The sequence below is a fragment of the Ochotona princeps genome, chromosome 1 (assembly GCF_030435755.1).
Source record: "Ochotona princeps isolate mOchPri1 chromosome 1, mOchPri1.hap1, whole genome shotgun sequence".
Classification (NCBI taxonomy): domain Eukaryota; kingdom Metazoa; phylum Chordata; class Mammalia; order Lagomorpha; family Ochotonidae; genus Ochotona; species Ochotona princeps.
In genome coordinates, this window is record NC_080832.1 from 90,894,247 (window position 1) to 90,911,840 (window position 17,594).

Here is a 17,594-nt window from a genome sequence, read left to right on the forward strand (position 1 = left end):
ACAAAAAATAAATTTCACTAGATAAAGCAAAATGTCTTGGACTCCATAATTCTAAAGTTCAGCTCCAAATCTAAAAAATTCTCAAACTGGTCGTGCATACTTCCTTCTATTGTATGCCACACTCTACTACATATCTAATGTGCAGTTACATAATTTATACCCAATGGTTAAAAATATTATCCTTGCAAACATTTAAGTGATTTAAATGTCTTCTCCAAAAGTCACAAAACTGAGCCAACACAAATTGAGACTTCATGACCATTAGCCTTTTATGTTAAAAACTGCAAAGACCTTCTTCATAAAATGTTATGAAGGACTATATCCTTATGAAGGATTATACCACTTTAGTAAAATGGGGAAATCTGTTGGGGGTGGGAGTTTGGGGGGAAATCCCAGTCTACACGAAATTGTAACACATAATTCAAAAATTCAAAATAAAAAAATATATTAAAAAACCATTTTCGGGCCCGGCGATGTGGCCTAGCAGCTAAAGTCCTCGCCTTGAACGCACCGGGATCCCATATGGGCGCCGGTTCTAATCCCGGCAGCTCCACTTCCCATCCAGCTCCCTGCTTGTGGCCTGGGAAAGCAGTTGAGGACAGCCCAATGCATTGGGACCCTGCACCTGCGTGGGAGACCCAGAAGAGGTTCCTGGTTCCCGGCTTTGGATTGGCACATACCGGTCCATTGCAGCTCACTTGGGGAGTGAATCATCGGATGGAAGATCTTCCTCTCTGTCTCTCCTCCTCTCTGTATATCTGGCTTTCCAACAATAATAATAAAATCTTTAAAAAAAAAAAACATTTTCCACATTTCCCAGTGGCCACAGGTAAGGGAAGAATTGATCACACACACACAATCTTTGATTAATAATGGAGACTAAATGTAGACTGACCAAGCCTTTTTACAATTCTTTTTCATTCAGCCACAGAGATAAGGATTGTGGCAGAGATAAGGAGTGTGCCTGGCAAGCACACTACAACTCCCATTGGTTCACTCTCCAAATACCCAAAACAGCCAGGGTAAGGCCAAGGTGAAAGCCAGGAGCAGAAATGCAATCAAGGTCACCTACAGGAATGGCAAGAATCCAACTTAGTCATCACACCACTGCCTCCTTCAGGGTCTGCATTAGCAGGAAGCTGGACTCATGAACAGGAAGTATACATGGAACTCAGGAACTTGTATGGGGAGAATCTAAACCACTGTATTAAGGGCTGGACTAAATACCACAAAAAAAAAAAAAACTGTTTTAGTGGATGTACTTCATTGTATCTCAGGTTTTAAAAAAAGGTAAGAAAATTCCTTCTCACAAAAAATAATCCTTAAATAAAATTTTTAATATCTCTTCTCAAATGGTGCTATTTATTAACACTGAACAAATGGTGCTATCTACTGAAATCTAAACAGAGTACTGAAAAGAAATTGACAATTTTTGTTGACTATTAGTTTACATGCATTCTCTAACAAAAAATTGTGATTTTCAACACTGAAAATCTCAAGAAAAGTTAAGAATTCCATCTGTGCAGTGGACATCCTGATATACACACAGCAGACATGACAGCCAGCTCATCTAGGCCAGCAGGGGACTTCAACTGCCTTATCAGAGAACGGAAAGCAGTGCAGGTTAGACGATTCCCCTGGCCAAGCTTTGTAACACGTTCCTGGGTCTGTGGATGCACCAAGGTGGACTTTGTCAATCAGTAGACCTTCGAAAGATTTTCCCCACCAGTGTCCCAGGGTTACCGAAACTACTAAGCAACACCCTGGATCACTTCCCCACATCTAGGATCTCTGAAGCATGGAAGGACATCACCCATCTCTAAGTGCTAATATACTTTGACAGCAAGGAACAGCCTTCTCCCCTTGCTCCCCTGCAAACACAAGAGGAAAAATAATAAAAGACTGTAAATTGTGTTCCACCTACCTTCCTCCATACCTGACCATTCACATCCTAATGACACAAGGGCATGCATCCCTCTCAATTATGTAAACAATATTAATAACATTTTAAGAATTCCCTGTAGCCTTATGATTTCAATACTTAAGAAAAGGCTTATTGACACACCACTAACACTTTTACTATCATGTTTTCAGGTAGTAAACAAATTTTAAGCTGTCGGCCTGACACAATGACTCAGTAGCTAAATACTGGCTTGGATCCTATACCGATGCTCTTTCATGTCCCAGCTGCTCCACATCCCATCCAACTCCCTGCCTTTGGCCTGGGAAAGCAGCCAAGGACCGCCCAAAGCCTTGGGACCTTGCACCCACATGGGAGACCTAGAAGCAGCTCTAGGCTCCTGGTTACAGATCGGTTCAGCCCCAGCCATTGTGGTCAATAAAGGAATGAACCAGCAGATGGAATATATTTCTCTAACTCCTGTATAGATTGGCCTTTACAATTTCTTTTTAAAGATTTATTTTATTTTTATTACAAAGTCAGATATACTGAGAGGAGGAGAGACAGAGAGGAAGTGGAGCTGCCGGGATTAGAACCAGCGGCCATATGGGATCAAGGCGAGGACCTTAGCCACTAGGCCACACTGCCAAGCCCGGCAGCCCGGTCTTTACAATTTAACAACAACAACAACAACAAAAAGAACAGTTAGAGAAACTTAGGGTATAATAAATTCTGGCACCTAAAAACAAGTTACACAACCAAGGAGAGAATTACCAAAGATTTATCTAGATCTACTGGAATCCAAAATTTACTACAGGTCAGAACTGTCTTCACAGATTTGAGTTCTAACTAATATTCTCTGTTTTAACTTACATTTGCCTATTTTTATCTGTTTTTACTTGAAAAATAGAGCAGATCTTCCATCTACTGGTTCACTACCCAAATGGCCCAGCACTGGGCCAAAGAGAAGCCAGAGCTGAGAATGCAATGTGGCTTTCCCAAGTGGGTGGCAGAATCCCAACTACCTGGGTAGTTAGCTGCTGCCTCCCAGGATACAACAGCAGAAAACTGTCATTGTGAGCATGGCCAGAATTCAAATCCAGGCACTACACAATATGGAATACAGGTATGCAAAACAGTGTATTCACAGCTGTGCCAAAGTCGTGTCCTTTTCACTGAAATGACTCAAAAATGAAAAACAATTCAAGTTATAGAATCTAATAGATTTTTTTCCTCCCAAAAATGGTACATGGAATTACTGAAAATGCACTTATTTCCATAGTGATGCAGGCCTGTAAATACTATTTCATCTGATGTCTTTGTTGCACTATCTTTACTCTGTGTGCCTTCAGCTAATGGAGACATTCAGAACACTCAAGAGTTACACACCTCATGATGACAAAGCTCTTAAGGAAGACCAAATCACATAAGCATGCAATGCTTTTGTTTCTCTAATATTACTGCTATCAGTAAAACCATCCCAAAATTCCTTTGCTAAAAGTACTAAAATTGTGTAATCAACAGTACACAGTATCTATTAGTCTTTAAAAGACCAACTTTTAAAAGATAAAGCATATTGTAAATAAGATAGGGCCATCAAACCTCCCACTACTGCTTCTTAGCCCAAATTAGGATGACTTTAAATGTGTTTTTCCTTAATTTAACCAGGCACCCTCAGGAAAAGCCTTCTATGATCAAAACTGAGGATTAAAAAAAAAAAAATTTCAGAATAACAAGGTTACAACCCTTCACTTAACAAACCAAAAAGCAGCTACCACTTTAGTAAGCCAAACAGAACAGAAATCTTCTGAAACAGAAAAAAAATATTCAAACACCCCAAATCAGCGGGTCCAAAGACGATCATTTCCTTGTGGACACACCACAAGCCTAATGATTTGTAGCACACATACTGAGCATCAAACTGTTATAAACTAAGATTGAGACAGACTTTCCTCACAAAAGGAGGAAAGGACTAAAAATGGCAAGTACCACAGTGGGCAGCGTGTAACACATTTACATTTATTGGAATATGACTTCTTAAAAGCTTCATATATCAAAAAAAAGGCTGTATATATCAAATGTTCAACATCAAAATTTTCATGCTTACCTGCAAAATTGTTAACTTATTTTGTCCACATTTATCTACTAAACACAATGTAGTGTCCTAGACTGGATCATTAACAGGACAACAGCAAGGAAACACAAAGCCAGAAGAAAGCCTGTATTAATACTACTGCTACTTCTAATAAGCTGACACAATGCTAGTGTCTTAATAATTGGGGAAAGCCAATGAAAAGCATGCAGAAACACTTTAAAATTTGTAACATTTTTATAAATCTAAAATTATCCCAAAATAAAATACTTTCAAAAAAAATTCTGGGCCCAGCGGCGTGGCCTAGTGGCTAAAGTCATCGCCTTGAATGCCCCGGTATCCCATATGGGTGCCGGTTCTAATCCCGGCAGCTCCACTTCCCATCCAGCTCCCTGCTTGTGGCCTGGGAAAGCAGTTGAGGACGGCCCAATGCATTGGGACACTGAACCCGCGTGGGAGACCCAGAAGAGATTCCTGGTTCCCGGCATCAGGTCGGTGCGCACCGGTCCGATGCGGCTCACTTGGGGAGTGAATCATCGGATGGAAGATCTTCCTCTCTGTCTCTCCTACTCTGTATATCTGACTTTGTAATAAAAATAAATCTTTAAAAAAAAAAAAATTCTAAGGAAGCTCTGTGGTAGCTACAAATAGGAACAAAAGTAACCAGAAAAATTAAGAGTAGATCTAGAACTCATTTTCAAATTTTATCTAAATGCTTCCTTACACTGGCACTTTAAATTTAGTAATTAAAACATAACAAACCTAAGGCACAATTTAAATAACTAAAGATATGTATATATCCAATTAAATCAATATCAATAAGTTTGGAATATACATGCTAAATTCAAAAACTAGTTATGGAGTCAGAGTTACAGTTCCCATTTATAGACAACAGAACATTGTCAAAGAAACGGAGTAGTTCGCTTAACTCAAAATCACTATCTACATACTTAAAAGATCCACTACAAAGTGTTATTCTAAGCACCAATGAAACAAACTCCAGATTCAAAAATGCAGCATGTAAACATGACAACAGAATATGCTATTGTAGATAGTATGAACAACTACCTAGGAGAGACTCAGAACCTTCAGTCAAAGGGAAAAAACAGGAGCCAACTCTGAGTACCTGATACTAATCCTAGGGTTCCACTTACACAGACTACCAATGCAATTAATCATAATTAGCACTATCATTCTGGTCTGAGTTCAAACACATTTTCTGCTTTAAAATACCTGCTTCATTTTGCAATTCTCAGAAATTAAAAATGCAGTCAAATTTACAGTCTGACAAAAACCAAATCATTTTCTAAGTGTTTCAAAAATAAACAGAATGGAAAAAGTATTTTAAAAGTACCAAAAGAGGGGAAAAAACACTTCAACAAATCCTGCTTTAACAGATTTAAGAAACTAAAAATTCCTGTATGAATTTAAATTATGATGTAAATCTCTATATTATTTCTATTAATAAAAAACTTAAAGCGCACATAATCCCAATAATAAATCACCAAAGTTGTAAAGTATCCTAAGAGTTTATACCATGATGACGCTCCCTCTCAAGCAGTCTGCATTTGGGTGTATATGTGTTAATGGCTGACAGAAGACGAGTAAAAAAAATATATCAGAAAAATATAAAACTAATGAAGAAAATTAAGCAGGGCTAGCAGTAGTGGTGGTGGAGCTAGGGCAGTCTATTTACGAAGGTAAATGAAGACCTTGTTTAAAGTTTAACATCTAAGCCAACATTTGGAATAAAGCATCGACCAATTCATAATAGCTAACAGCAATTCAAAGCCCTAAAGGGCAGAGGCCCTGAAATTTGTGGCATAATTTATGCCTTCCAGCCCTTACAGTATGCCTTAAATTAAGCACACAATTTCATCAGGCACACTTAAGAACAAATTTCAAATAGGCAAGTAGTAAAAAAAAATAAATAAAAATCTTACTAACATTGGCATCCACTGTTTCCTAGTAGGCAAAGCTACTGCCCTAGAGTAACAGTGGTATCCCATAGAAGTCAGTTTAAGTCCCAGCATCTCTGCTTTCAACCTAACAGACGATGGCCCAAATCCTTGGAACCCTGACACCCTCACAGGTGACCTGGAAGAAGTTCCGGGCTCTGGTCCGGCCCAGCCGTGGCCAATGCAGCCATCTGGGGAGTGAATCCGTAAATGCATGAAGATCTCTGCATCCCTTTCTTTAACTGACTTTCAAATAAACTAATCTTTAAAATATACATATACTAATAATAAAATATGCAGCTCGATAGGCTATCACTTCATGCTACTCTTCTACATGTTTCACTACAGTAATTCTCACAGGTGACTATAGCCATGCAAAAGTCATCTGAACACAGACAGATATTTTTGGTCATCAACTGCAGCACATACCACTGGCATCCAATAAATGTATCATCATGTAAAAGTCCCACAACACAAAAATGCCTAAAAATGCTAAAGCCATTAAAGCTTACTCTACACTTAACTGATTTAATACAACAAATTGTGCTTCATAACCCCAATTATATATATATAAAAAAACTGAAGCTAGAGATATAATAATTTGTGAAGGTGGAAGTGTTAAAACATAATCCTAGAAATCTATGCTTAGAGCTACACATTCACTTCTACCCTATATCTTTTTATAAAGTTAAATTTACTGAACACACATTATGTGTAGGACGATGGGCTATATGACATAAACTCATTACGTCATTTAATCCTCACAACTACAAAATTAACCAGGTATTATTCTCTATTTTCCCCAGAAGCTAAAGCTTACCAAAGCCACGCGCAGTAACACAAATAAGTAATTAATGTAACTACAACTCAAATATATCCTATATGACACCAAGATAAGTTCTTAACCACTATAACAACATTAAAGATAAAGCATGGACTATTTCACCACGTCTAAGTAAAGGATATTAAATGGTTAAGCCACGTGTCAGACTTTACCACAAGTTCTACCAAGCATAGCAAACTAAGTTTACACACCCACTTCAAATTCTGGTGGTCCTGTTCATTAGTTAAAATCTACTGGCAAGATCTCAAAGCAAGCATCATCAATCTGTTCCCTGAATGTATCACATATAATATCTAAAATCCTAAGGGGTCTGCTGTACAAAAACACCTAAGATAAAAGCCGGCTTAATAACCTAGAAAACCAGGCCGGCACAGTGGCATAACAACTAAAGTTCTTGCCTTGAACACACTGGGATCCCATATGGGCGCTGCTTGGAACCCCAGCAGGCCCTGCGTCCCATGCAGCTCCCTGCTTCCCATGCAGCTTCCTGCTTGTGGCCTGGGAAAGCAGTACAGGATGGTCCAAAGCCTTGGGACCCTGCACTCATATGGGAGACCCACAAGAAGCCCCTGGCTCCTGGCTTTGGATTGGCTTGGCTCCAGCCATTGCGGCTGCCTGGGGAGTGAACCATGAACTACCGGATGGAAGATCTTTCTGTCTCTCCTCCTCTCTGCCTTTCCAACAAAAATAAGTAAATATTTTAAAAAAAGATAAAATAAGTGAATGAATAAATCTTCACACAAAAAAAGAACCTAGAAAATCTATAAAGTAGCTATAATCAGCAAAAGCAGAATTACACTAACCCAGGAAAAACATTCAAAGTTTACAGTTACACAGGCATATTACCACAACTGAAATTTTTTTCAGTAGTATTAGTGGATTAACCACAGTAGTGCAATGAGCTTATCATGAAAAGTATGATCTAGGTAACAGGCCAACCCCACCATGCATTTAGTACATACTACAACTAGGCCCTATGCTGAATCTACAGTTCAGTATTATCCCATTAGTTCCTCACAACAACCCCAGAAGATAACTCTAACTTTTACAGAAAACTAAACCGAGGCAGAATTACATCATTTTCCCCCAAAGTCAAGCCCAACCAGTGTCATTCCTGAGCCTATGTTTTTACAATACGCTTTTATGTGTATTAGTGTATCATTAATGGAATTCTTAATAGTAAACACAAGACTTCTATTCCAAAATAAAGCAGGAAACATACATTTAGCTGTCCTTCCCACATAAAAAATGTTGGGCCCAGTGCAGTAGCCTAGTGGCTAAAGTTCTCGCCCTGCATACAATGAGATCCCATATGGGCATATCCTGCCTGCTCCACTTCCCATCCAGCTCCCTGCTTGTGGTCTGGGCAAGCAATCGAGGATGACCCAAAGCCTTGGGAACCTGCACCTGTGTGCGAGACTCAGAAGCTCCTGGCTCCTGATTTTAGACCAGCTCAGCTTCAACCACTGCAGCCACTTGGGGAGTGAATCATCAGATGGAAGATCACTTTCTCTCCTTCTCTCTATAAATCTGACTTTCCAATAAAAACAAATAAGTTTTTCAAAAATGGTTATCGTTCTACATGTATATAAACATAACGTAAGGAGGAAAAGCAGCTATAAGCTGAAAACTGAAACTTTTTGCCTAAAATTTTCAATGCCCAGCTCAAATTATGAGTTACAATTTTAAATTTAACTTTTCTGTACAATCTGCCATTCTCAAACCTGTTCAGTCAAGCTAGATTCTGTCAGCATTAAAATTTACAGACAACATTTTGAAGTTTTTACTATATCTCTTCACTATGCAAGTGACCAACAAATTTAAATTCTCTGGCCACTATAAAAAGGGTGCAAATTAAATGCCTTATTCTCCAGTCTATACACATGGAAATTTCTCATACAAAGTCTTCTACAACTCTTGAAATTCCTTTCTTTTAACTGCAGATCACTAAACACATCCCCTATCTTTAAATCTCATTTCCCACCCAGGATTGCTCAGTGAGAGTACAAACGGCCCTGGGACCCAAACATTGTTACTGAAGCCAATACTGTCAGTATCTGTCCCTGGGGATAAAAAAAAGGCAACAAAGGGAAGTCTTGCTATTTACAAAAATGCAACTGTATCACAAACACATAAGTTTGCCAAGTTGCTGCCTATGCTTATAAAATGATGCCCCAAGATTCTCAGAATAAATCAATAAAATAGTGCCCATAATACAGTGTTCCAAAAAATAAACTGAGCAGCCACTTGCCAGAGAATTCTCATTTTATATATATGTATACACACACACATACATATATAGAAATCAGCACTCTAAGAACCCTGAACTCCCTAAGAACTGTATAGTGAATGGTTATGAACAATATTCAAACCTGGATGCTGATCAATACAGCTCATTACCTCATTAAAAAGTAGAAAGGGAATTTCTTCAAGAACAAAAAAAATTTATGAGAAATTAATTGGAACTTAATCCGTGTAAAGAAAAGGAAAAAATTACACATTTAAGAAAGCTAAATACAATCCTCCCCCTCCAAGAGCAGGTATCCCATATGGGCACCAGTTCCTGCCAGGGCTGCTGCAACTTCCCATCCACCTCCTTGCTTTTGGCCTTGGAAAAGTAGCAGAGGATGGGCCTTAGACCCTGCACACACGTGGGAGACCTGGAAGAAGCTCCTGGCTTCAGAGCAGCTCCGCTCTGGCCACTGTGGACATTTGGGGAGTGAACCAGTGGATGGAAGATGTCTCTCCTCTGTAAGACTGCCTTTCAAATAAAAAAATAAATACATCTTAAAAGAAAACAGATGTCAACAAAGGAAGCACTATGTTATGTCAAGGAAGATACTCATTTTTCTAAGTACTTGAAACAGAAATGTTTACATAATTTTCATTCACCAATCTTCCAAAGTATGTTGTATACTAACCAAGATAACTTTTCAGGAATTCAAAGTATTACTGTGTTGTCTTTCAATTTTTATCAACAATATGTTAGTTAGACACTATCAACCTTTCCTAGGTGATTTCAACAGACAATAGATTTCAATTCAATAATGTGACCTTAACTGGTAAAAATAAAGACAAATGTCCTTAACTTTCTACCACTAAATTTTAATTTGACCAAATTTGGTTTGTTTTGACCTACATTAACACCTATGTGGACTTCTCTGAATATGCAACATGCAAATATGATTAAAAAAAAATCAACAGGGTAAAGTTATCAGATGTCTATCCCCAACACAGAATACGTAACTAATTCAGCATAAACTCACTGTTCTTCCAATAGCATGCAAAGGCAGTACAGGTACATTTTTATACTCTTGATTAAAGGACTGTAAAGTATACAAGAACAGAGGAAATCTCTGGTCCCGTCAGTTGACTCATTTGTTACTGCTTGACAAATCACTGGTACAACTATTAAAGCTTAAAATCTAACATTCTGGGCCCGGCAGTAGCCCAGAGGCTAAAGTGCTCGCCTTGAACTCGCGCCAGGATCCCACATGGGCACCAGTTTTAATCCCAGCAGCCTCACTTCCCATCCAGCTCCCTGTATGTGGCCTGGGAAAGCACTCAAGGATGGCCCAAAGCCTTGGGACCCTGCACCGGCATGGGAGCCCCAGAAAGGGTTCTGGGCTCCTGGCTTCGGATCAGCTCAGCTACAGGGGTTGCAGCCACTTGCAGAGTCAATCACTGGATGGAAGATCTTTGTCTCTCCCTCTCTGTATATTGACTTTACAATAAAAGTAACTTTTTTAAAAAATCCTATGTTCTCATTCTTTTTCAATAAAGGTGGTTTAATCATGGCATCAGCAGCGCCAAAAGTTTCCAATTACATTATCAAAAATTCTGTATCTTAAAAATACTGATGATGACAATGATGATGGAGAGGAAAAGACCAGTGAACATGAAAATGAAAAAAAAAATACATACATTAAAAAAAAAGTGGGGAAAACTGTATGTTGCAAAACCACTATTTGAAATAATCTTTATAAGCCATGTCCTGGGCCCAAGAATAGACTATAAGCACAAAAATCTTAGCAGGCCAAAACAGAAAAGTTTCTGGTTCTATGATTCACCGTCTTTCCAGTCACAAACACCTATCTTCAACTACAAACACTATCACAATTTCCAACACTTCATTCAAGAATCAAAAATGGTAGCAAATGACGGAAAACGAAAATGGGAAAAGGCAAGTTTGAGCCCCACATAGTAATAAATACAATATCAAACTATTTAACTAATCCTGAAGTATTTCACTATGTAAATTTTTTAACTCAGCTTGGAAAAATATGTGGCACAGTTCGTATTTCAGGAAGACTCAGTTACTGATGGTTCTTCCAAACGAAAAATCTCTAACATGAAATGAAGGCTGGCCTGGGCAGATTCAGCATTGTTGCCGCTTATACTGACCGTGATCTCATTCTAATGACTACTGAACAGTCCTAATAATCACAGACTTCAATCCTAAACGGCTAGCAGCTGGCACTTAGAAACCCAAAGATGGGAAAAGACCCTCTGACCTGACAATACACCGCTGAGGTGAAGAAGTGGGGCCCAGGACTGTGCGCGACACCAACATTCTCTCCCATTCTCCCGCCTCCCCGCCCCTCCCCCTGCGTCAGGTGATCAGTTATTTAGCACCAGGAACACGTACGTATCGACAAGTGGCTCGTTAAATTACTCGTATTCTCGCACAGCACGAGTCTCGCCTTTCCAATTTCCAACTAGGCAAAAGGAGTCGCCAGTTTGGGTCCCGAGCACAAAAGCGCGCGCGCGCGCTAACAGGATGGATGGAGCACCAACTCCCCTTCTCTCCAAAAACGGGGGGCCAATGACTGGCCCTCTCGGTCAAGGCCAGGCGCCGCCCGGCAGCCCCGGGGCGCCCACGACAGGGAACTGGCCCAGGGGCTGCCTTCCCGGGGCCTGCAGGCCGGGCCTGCTCGGCCACGAGTGTCGGCCGTACTTCCCCGGCTGGCGCGCCGAGGCCGGGAGCGGGTGGGGGTGGACCGGCGGTGGCGAGGAGGCCGCGGCCCCGACCCTTCCTTCGCCTAGGCGACCGGCCACCAACACGGCTCCCCCTCCCTAGCCCCGAAGTCCCAACGGCCCCGGGGAGGCGGAGGCGCGGCCCGGCTAGGCCCAGGGCGTTGCGCAAGGGGCCCCCAGGGGCGAGTGCCCCGCTGCGCGGCAGAAGGCAGCCGCGGAAGGGTCGGCAAGCCCGCGGCGGGCGCTGTGCGTGGGGACGGGGGCCGGGGGAGGGGAGGACTGCTCGTCGCCCTGGCCGCGGCCACGGCCGCAACTCACCCAGCTCCGCCGGACGAGCGCTACCACTGGCAGCAAGAGGAAGATGGTGGCCGCCGCCGCCGCCGCCGAGGAGGAGGAGGAGGAGGAGGGGGCCCGAAGGGTGCCGCCGAGAGGGGGGTACGCGCAGGACGTCGGCGTCGCTGCCACAGCCTCTCTTCCTCTCCACACCGAGAGGCGGCTGCTGACGACACTCCGCCCGGCTTCCGCGCCGCCCTCCTCTTCCTCGTTGCAGCCGCCGCCGCCCTGGGCGCTCTGGGGCCGCCGCTCTCGTAGGGACGCCGCGAGACCCCGCAGCCCTCGGCGTGCAGCGGAGACAGCGCGGGAGCTGGAGCGGGGCCGCGTCACGTGACGCCACTGTTTATCGTGCCGAGGGCCGCCGCCTGCGTCGCCACCGCGCGTGCGCAGCGCGGGGCCAGGCGCGCCGATGCTCGGCGAGGCCCCCGGGCGTCCCGGCGTCCCTGGCGGGCTGCTGAGGCGGCGGCCCCGCCCGCGGCCTTCCAGCTTTAAGCCGCGGGGCCGCTGCGAGGCGCGAGGCTACTGATGACCACGTTTTCTAAATACGTGCTGAGGCTTTACTGTTAATGTGAAAGTGGTGTTGCTTTTTGGCTAATCGATTGTGAGGGAATAAGTGGCCGTCGGCCCTGACAGCCTTGCTGCCTTTGCACGACTGCCTCACTAGCAAATAGCTACTTCCATCCTCAGCCTCCAGCCGGTAGTCCCCAAGACCTTGGCTCCTAAGGGTCAGTTATCAAAATGTAGCACAGCGATGCCCTGAGGGCTACCCAAGCCAGTAGGTCTGGTCTAACCCCAGATTTCTTCCTACCTTTCAACCTAAACAGAAGAGAGCAGTTGACTAAATGAGGACATGGGGATGAAGAGCCAGTCATTATCTAGTAAGCCACACTTAAAGAAATTTGCAAAGATGTTTAAAACTGTACCACTCTTTCCATTAATTTTTGGAACATTTTATTAATTTTTTTCACAATAAATGCCTTATTTATGGCAACATGCAATGGGTTTTGTTGCTCATTTTACAATATAAGTCTTTGAGGGTGCGGTGTGAAGTAGGTCAAGCCACTGCTGACCTGAGCCCCATTCTTTGCTTCTGATTTACCTTCCTGCTAATGCTCACCTTTGGGAGGCAGCAGATGGTGGCCTACAAATATGGGTTCCTGCCACCCGAAAAGAACACAGGAATGGTTCCAGGCGCCTGACTTCAGCTTGACCCAGCCCTGGCTTTTGCAGGTGCTTTGGGGAGTAGAGCGGCATGGAGGGAAGCTCTCTGTCGCTCCACTCTAAAAATAAATAAAACATTGAGAGTAAATGTAGGGGGCAGCACAGTGGCATAGTAGGCGCCAGTTACTGTCCCAGCTGTTCCACTTCTGATCAACTCCCTGCTTATGGCCTGGGAAAGCAGCAGAGGCTCTGTTCAACTGCTTGGGGCCCTGCACCTGTGTGGGAGAACCAAAGGAAGCTCCTGGCTTGCAATGGGCTCAACGCAGGCTTTCCTGTCACTTTACATATTAAAATTGATTTCACCTGGGGAGTGAAACAGTGGAAGATCTGTCTCCTGCTCTCTGTAAATCTGCCTTTCAAGTCTAATAAATCTTTAAAACATAGTGAAGTCTTATATTTTTTCTTGGATTTTATCTCTCAGATGTTAAATATCAACAGATCCAATCATAAAAAGGAGCTCTTGGGAATGCTTCTAGTTTCTGTTTCAGAAGCACTGGTCAAAGGTGTATGCTTCCACAAGAGGTTACAATGACTCGGCTCTCAGTGCTTAAAAACGCTGTGATACAAATGTTTCCAGTTAATCACTCCTAACAGCTCACAGTCTGTTACAAACAGAGATTGTTACCTTCTGCCAACAGAGATAATCCAGTGTTCAGTCAGCCACAACTGAGCACCTGGAGGTGTGATCCATACTCTTCTAAACCCTTGACTTCCTTTACAGAAGTAGTTTCACACCTTCTGCAGTGTACATATTAAAATAGGTTCAGGGGCACAGCGCAATGGGTCAACTCAATAATCCTTTACCTGAAAGTGCCAGGATCCCAGCTGACTCTGGGTCATGTTGCGACTGCTCCACTTCCCATCCAGCTCCCTGCTTCTAGCCTGGGAAAGCAGTTGAGGACAGCCCAAAGCCTTGGGACCCTGCAACCAAATGGGAAATCCAGAAGCTTCTGATTCTTGCCTTAGAATCATTTCAGCTTCAGCCATTGCAGAATTTTGGGTAGTAAACTACTGAATGGAATACTTTCTGTTTCTCCTTCTCTGTAAATATAACTCTCCCAGGAAAATAAATAAATCTTAACTAATAAAAAAATGGAATATGTTTAGGGTACAAGAAAACTTAAAGGCAAGTGGTTGAAAATCTGTCCTTTCCGTCTCTGGTCTTGTAATATTTTCAACATTCTTGACACCAAATGCACTTCTGCAAAGGAGAATTGGACTATCCTGGTTGCGCAAGACTTTGCTTTATAATTGTAAATATTTTTATTGTTGAAAAAGGAAAACAGAGATAAGGAGTCAAGCATACTTCTCTAGGGGCAGTTGTTTGCCCTAATGGTTGAGTTTCTGATGTTTCTTCTCTTCCGAATGCCTGGCTGAAGTCCCAGCTGATTCAACTTTCCTAGTAATGTGGATTATGCTATACGGTGTAACCATAATAGCCACACCCCTTAACAGTGGGGTAGATGTATCCCCAACCCTCTGTTCACTGCTTGGAGGAGTCAGTGAAGATGTTAATGTTCTTTATATTTCTAATTGTGTACTTTCAAAAGAGTCCATGAAAACTGGGGCCTAATAGTGATGAAATCTTCATTCCACCTTTATGGGGAAGCCCTCAGTGTCTCCTCCTCCTCCCTTCCTGACTCCAGTTACAAAAGTTAATACAGTCGCTTCCGGGCCGCCTTCTGTGAGAGAGAAGCGGGCGCCTGTGAGGAAGCCGCGGGCCAGGGGCCAGGGTCGGTGTCGTTTGTGCCGTCATTCCCAGCCATCTGAGAGGGAGTGTGAAGATGCTTAAGGAGCGCCCAGGGATGGCGGAGGATCCTCAGCAGCAAGCGGGCGTTCCTGTGGTGAAGCTGGAGAAGGAGTTGCCGTGGGGTAGGGCAAGGGAAGACTCGAGCCCTGAAACTTTCCGTCTGAGGTTTTGGCAGTTCCGCTACCAGGAGGCAGCTGGTCCCCAGGAAGCCCTCAGGGAGCTGCAGGAACTCTGTCGCAGGTGGCTGAGACCCGAGCTGCACACCAAGGAGCAGATCCTGGAGCTGCTGGTGCTGGAGCAGTTCCTGACCATCCTGCCCCGGGAGTTCTATGCCTGCATTTGGGAGCATGGCCTGGAGAGTGGCAAGGCCTTGGTGGCCCTGGTGGAGGGCTTGATGGAGAGAACACTGGACGCCAAGGCGGTTCCGTGTCCTGTGCAGGCAGAGCAGGAGGAGACAGCACTTTGCAGAGGCACCTGGGAGCCTGATGTTCACCCCGGGGCCAGTGGAGGTCAAGCCCGAGTGAGAGCTGGGAACTCCTGGGGAAGGAGTTCAAGGCCTGGACCAAAGTGCCGAGGAGCAGCACCTCAATCAGGACCCTGGAGGTGGGACACAAGCCTTCCAGGAGCAGGTGCTGCCGATGCTTCCGTCTGGTTCAGGCCTCCCTGTGGTGAGCACCAGAGACCAAGAGATAGCAGTTGGGTTCCTCACGACTGGATCCCAGGGATTGGGAGCCTTCAAAGACATGGCCCTGGCCTTCCCTGAGGAAGAATGGAGATAAGTGACGCCAGCCCAGATAGACTGCTTTGGGGAGTACGAGGAACCTCAGGCCTGCACAGTTTCTCCATGTGCTGAGAGCAAGGAGAAGGAGCTGAAACCACAGCAGGAAGACCTCAAAGAGGCGTTTGCTGGACTGACCGCAGAGGGGTTTGGGGAAGTCACTCTCCAGGGTGCTGGGCTTGGGCGGACCTCTGAGCAGGAGCCCAGTGGCTCTGTGGGCAGCCTGCCAGGGCTTCCTCCCCCTCAGCAGGGCACAGTCCCCATTCCTGATGAACTCAAAACTCATAGCTCCTTCTGGAAGCCCTTCCAGTGCCATGAGTGTGGAAAAGGCTTCAGTCGAAGCTCCAATCTTGTTAGACACCAGCGCACACATGAGGAGGAGAAATCCTATGGGTGCACGGAGTGTGGGAAGGGCTTTACCCTGAGGGAGTATCTCATGAAACACCAGAGAACACACTTGGGAAAGAGACCCTATGTGTGCAGCGAGTGCTGGAAAACCTTCAGCCAAAGACACCACCTTGAGGTCCACCAGCGGAGCCACACAGGGGAGAAGCCCTACAAATGTGGGGACTGCTGGAAGAGCTTCAGCCGGAGGCAGCACCTGCAGGTCCATCGCAGGACGCACACTGGGGAGAAGCCTTACACATGTGAGTGAGGCAAGAGCTTCAGTAGGAATGCCAACCTGGCTGTGGACCGGCGTGCCCACACTGGTGAGAAGCCGTACGGGTGCCAGGTGTGTGGCAAGCGCAGTAAGGGCGAACGACTGGTCCGGCACCAGAGGATCCACACAGGAGAAAAGCCCTACCATTGCCTGGCCTGTGGGCGAAGCTTCAACCAGAGGTCCATTCTTAATCGGCACCAGAAGACTCAACACCGCCAGGAACCCCCGGTACCCTGAGGGAGGTCTCCTCATGCAGCCTAACTGCTGGGCTTTTGTGCTTGTGGAGGATGGGATGCACAAGTCCACGGAGAGGTCAAGGCTTGGTGATGTAGGGCTCCCAGAGGGCATAGCTGCTTGCACCTTACCTATTTGGTGCTGATGATTTCTGCTACCATCTTTTAGTTCAAGCTGAGTGGGTGTTTGTACCCACCCCTGGAACAAATGTGGTAAGGAAGACAGAGTTTTCTTGCCTGTTGGCTGCTTGAGCTTCATTTTTCTGAGGACTTTATCCTGCCTGCTTTTCTCCTCAACTACTCTCTTCTATTTAGCAAAATTGTTTTGGACAGCTACCATGTCCTGCTGCAGTAAATGCTGACAGAGAGGTGGGTGAGGCCTGTGTTTGTGAGCATATGGGAAGCTGTAACCTACCAAGTGTGACAGTGAGTGCCACATCCCTTGCGGCCTTTTTTTTTTTTTTTTGTCTCCGACGGTAGTATTCTGCTCTCATCTGTAAAATTTCCCTGATGTTACTTCTTGCACTGTAACAACCGTCAACACATCAACTATTGGAAATAAATATTTTGCTATTGATCACTGAATAAACAGTATTTTTAATAAAAAAAAAAGTTAATACAAAATATTGTACTGTGCATCTGTCAAACTAGTTGGAGGGTGAGAGCTAAAAGGCCCTTGACTTCTGCCATGCAGTATAGTGGGAGCTTCTATAGCCAAGCTTGGGCAATAAAGACTCCTAATATCCTTCACTTGGGTCCGGTGTGATCTCTCACCATGCAACAGTTAGAGTTCAGGAAGTTCAGTCTTTGACATCTACTTGGAAGAACTGGATAGAATTCCTAGCTC

At 44.2% G+C, this 17,594-nt stretch overlaps 2 protein-coding genes across 6 annotated transcripts in view; one reads left to right on the forward strand and one right to left on the reverse strand.

Annotated features, from left to right (window-relative positions):
- Positions 1 to 12,386, reverse strand: part of PHF3 (PHD finger protein 3) — a 90,627-nt gene extending 78,241 nt beyond the window's left edge. For 2 of the 5 annotated variants that reach the window (XM_058661718.1, XM_058661711.1), the window contains exon 1: positions 12,090 to 12,386. The gene's annotated coding sequence lies outside the window, so the exon portion shown is untranslated. The remainder of the gene's footprint in view (positions 1 to 12,089) is intronic. The other 3 variants (XM_058661726.1, XM_058661746.1, XM_058661734.1) reach the window with 3 other exon arrangements.
- A 2,706-nt stretch (positions 12,387 to 15,092) lies between these two features.
- LOC101525335 (zinc finger and SCAN domain-containing protein 25-like) lies at positions 15,093 to 16,809 on the forward strand. The gene is given in 2 exon segments (XM_058661763.1): positions 15,093 to 15,568; positions 15,570 to 16,809. Coding segments are annotated over 2 exon segments (1,641 nt in total). The 5' UTR covers positions 15,093 to 15,109; the 3' UTR covers positions 16,752 to 16,809.
- The last annotated feature ends 785 nt before the right edge of the window (positions 16,810 to 17,594 follow it).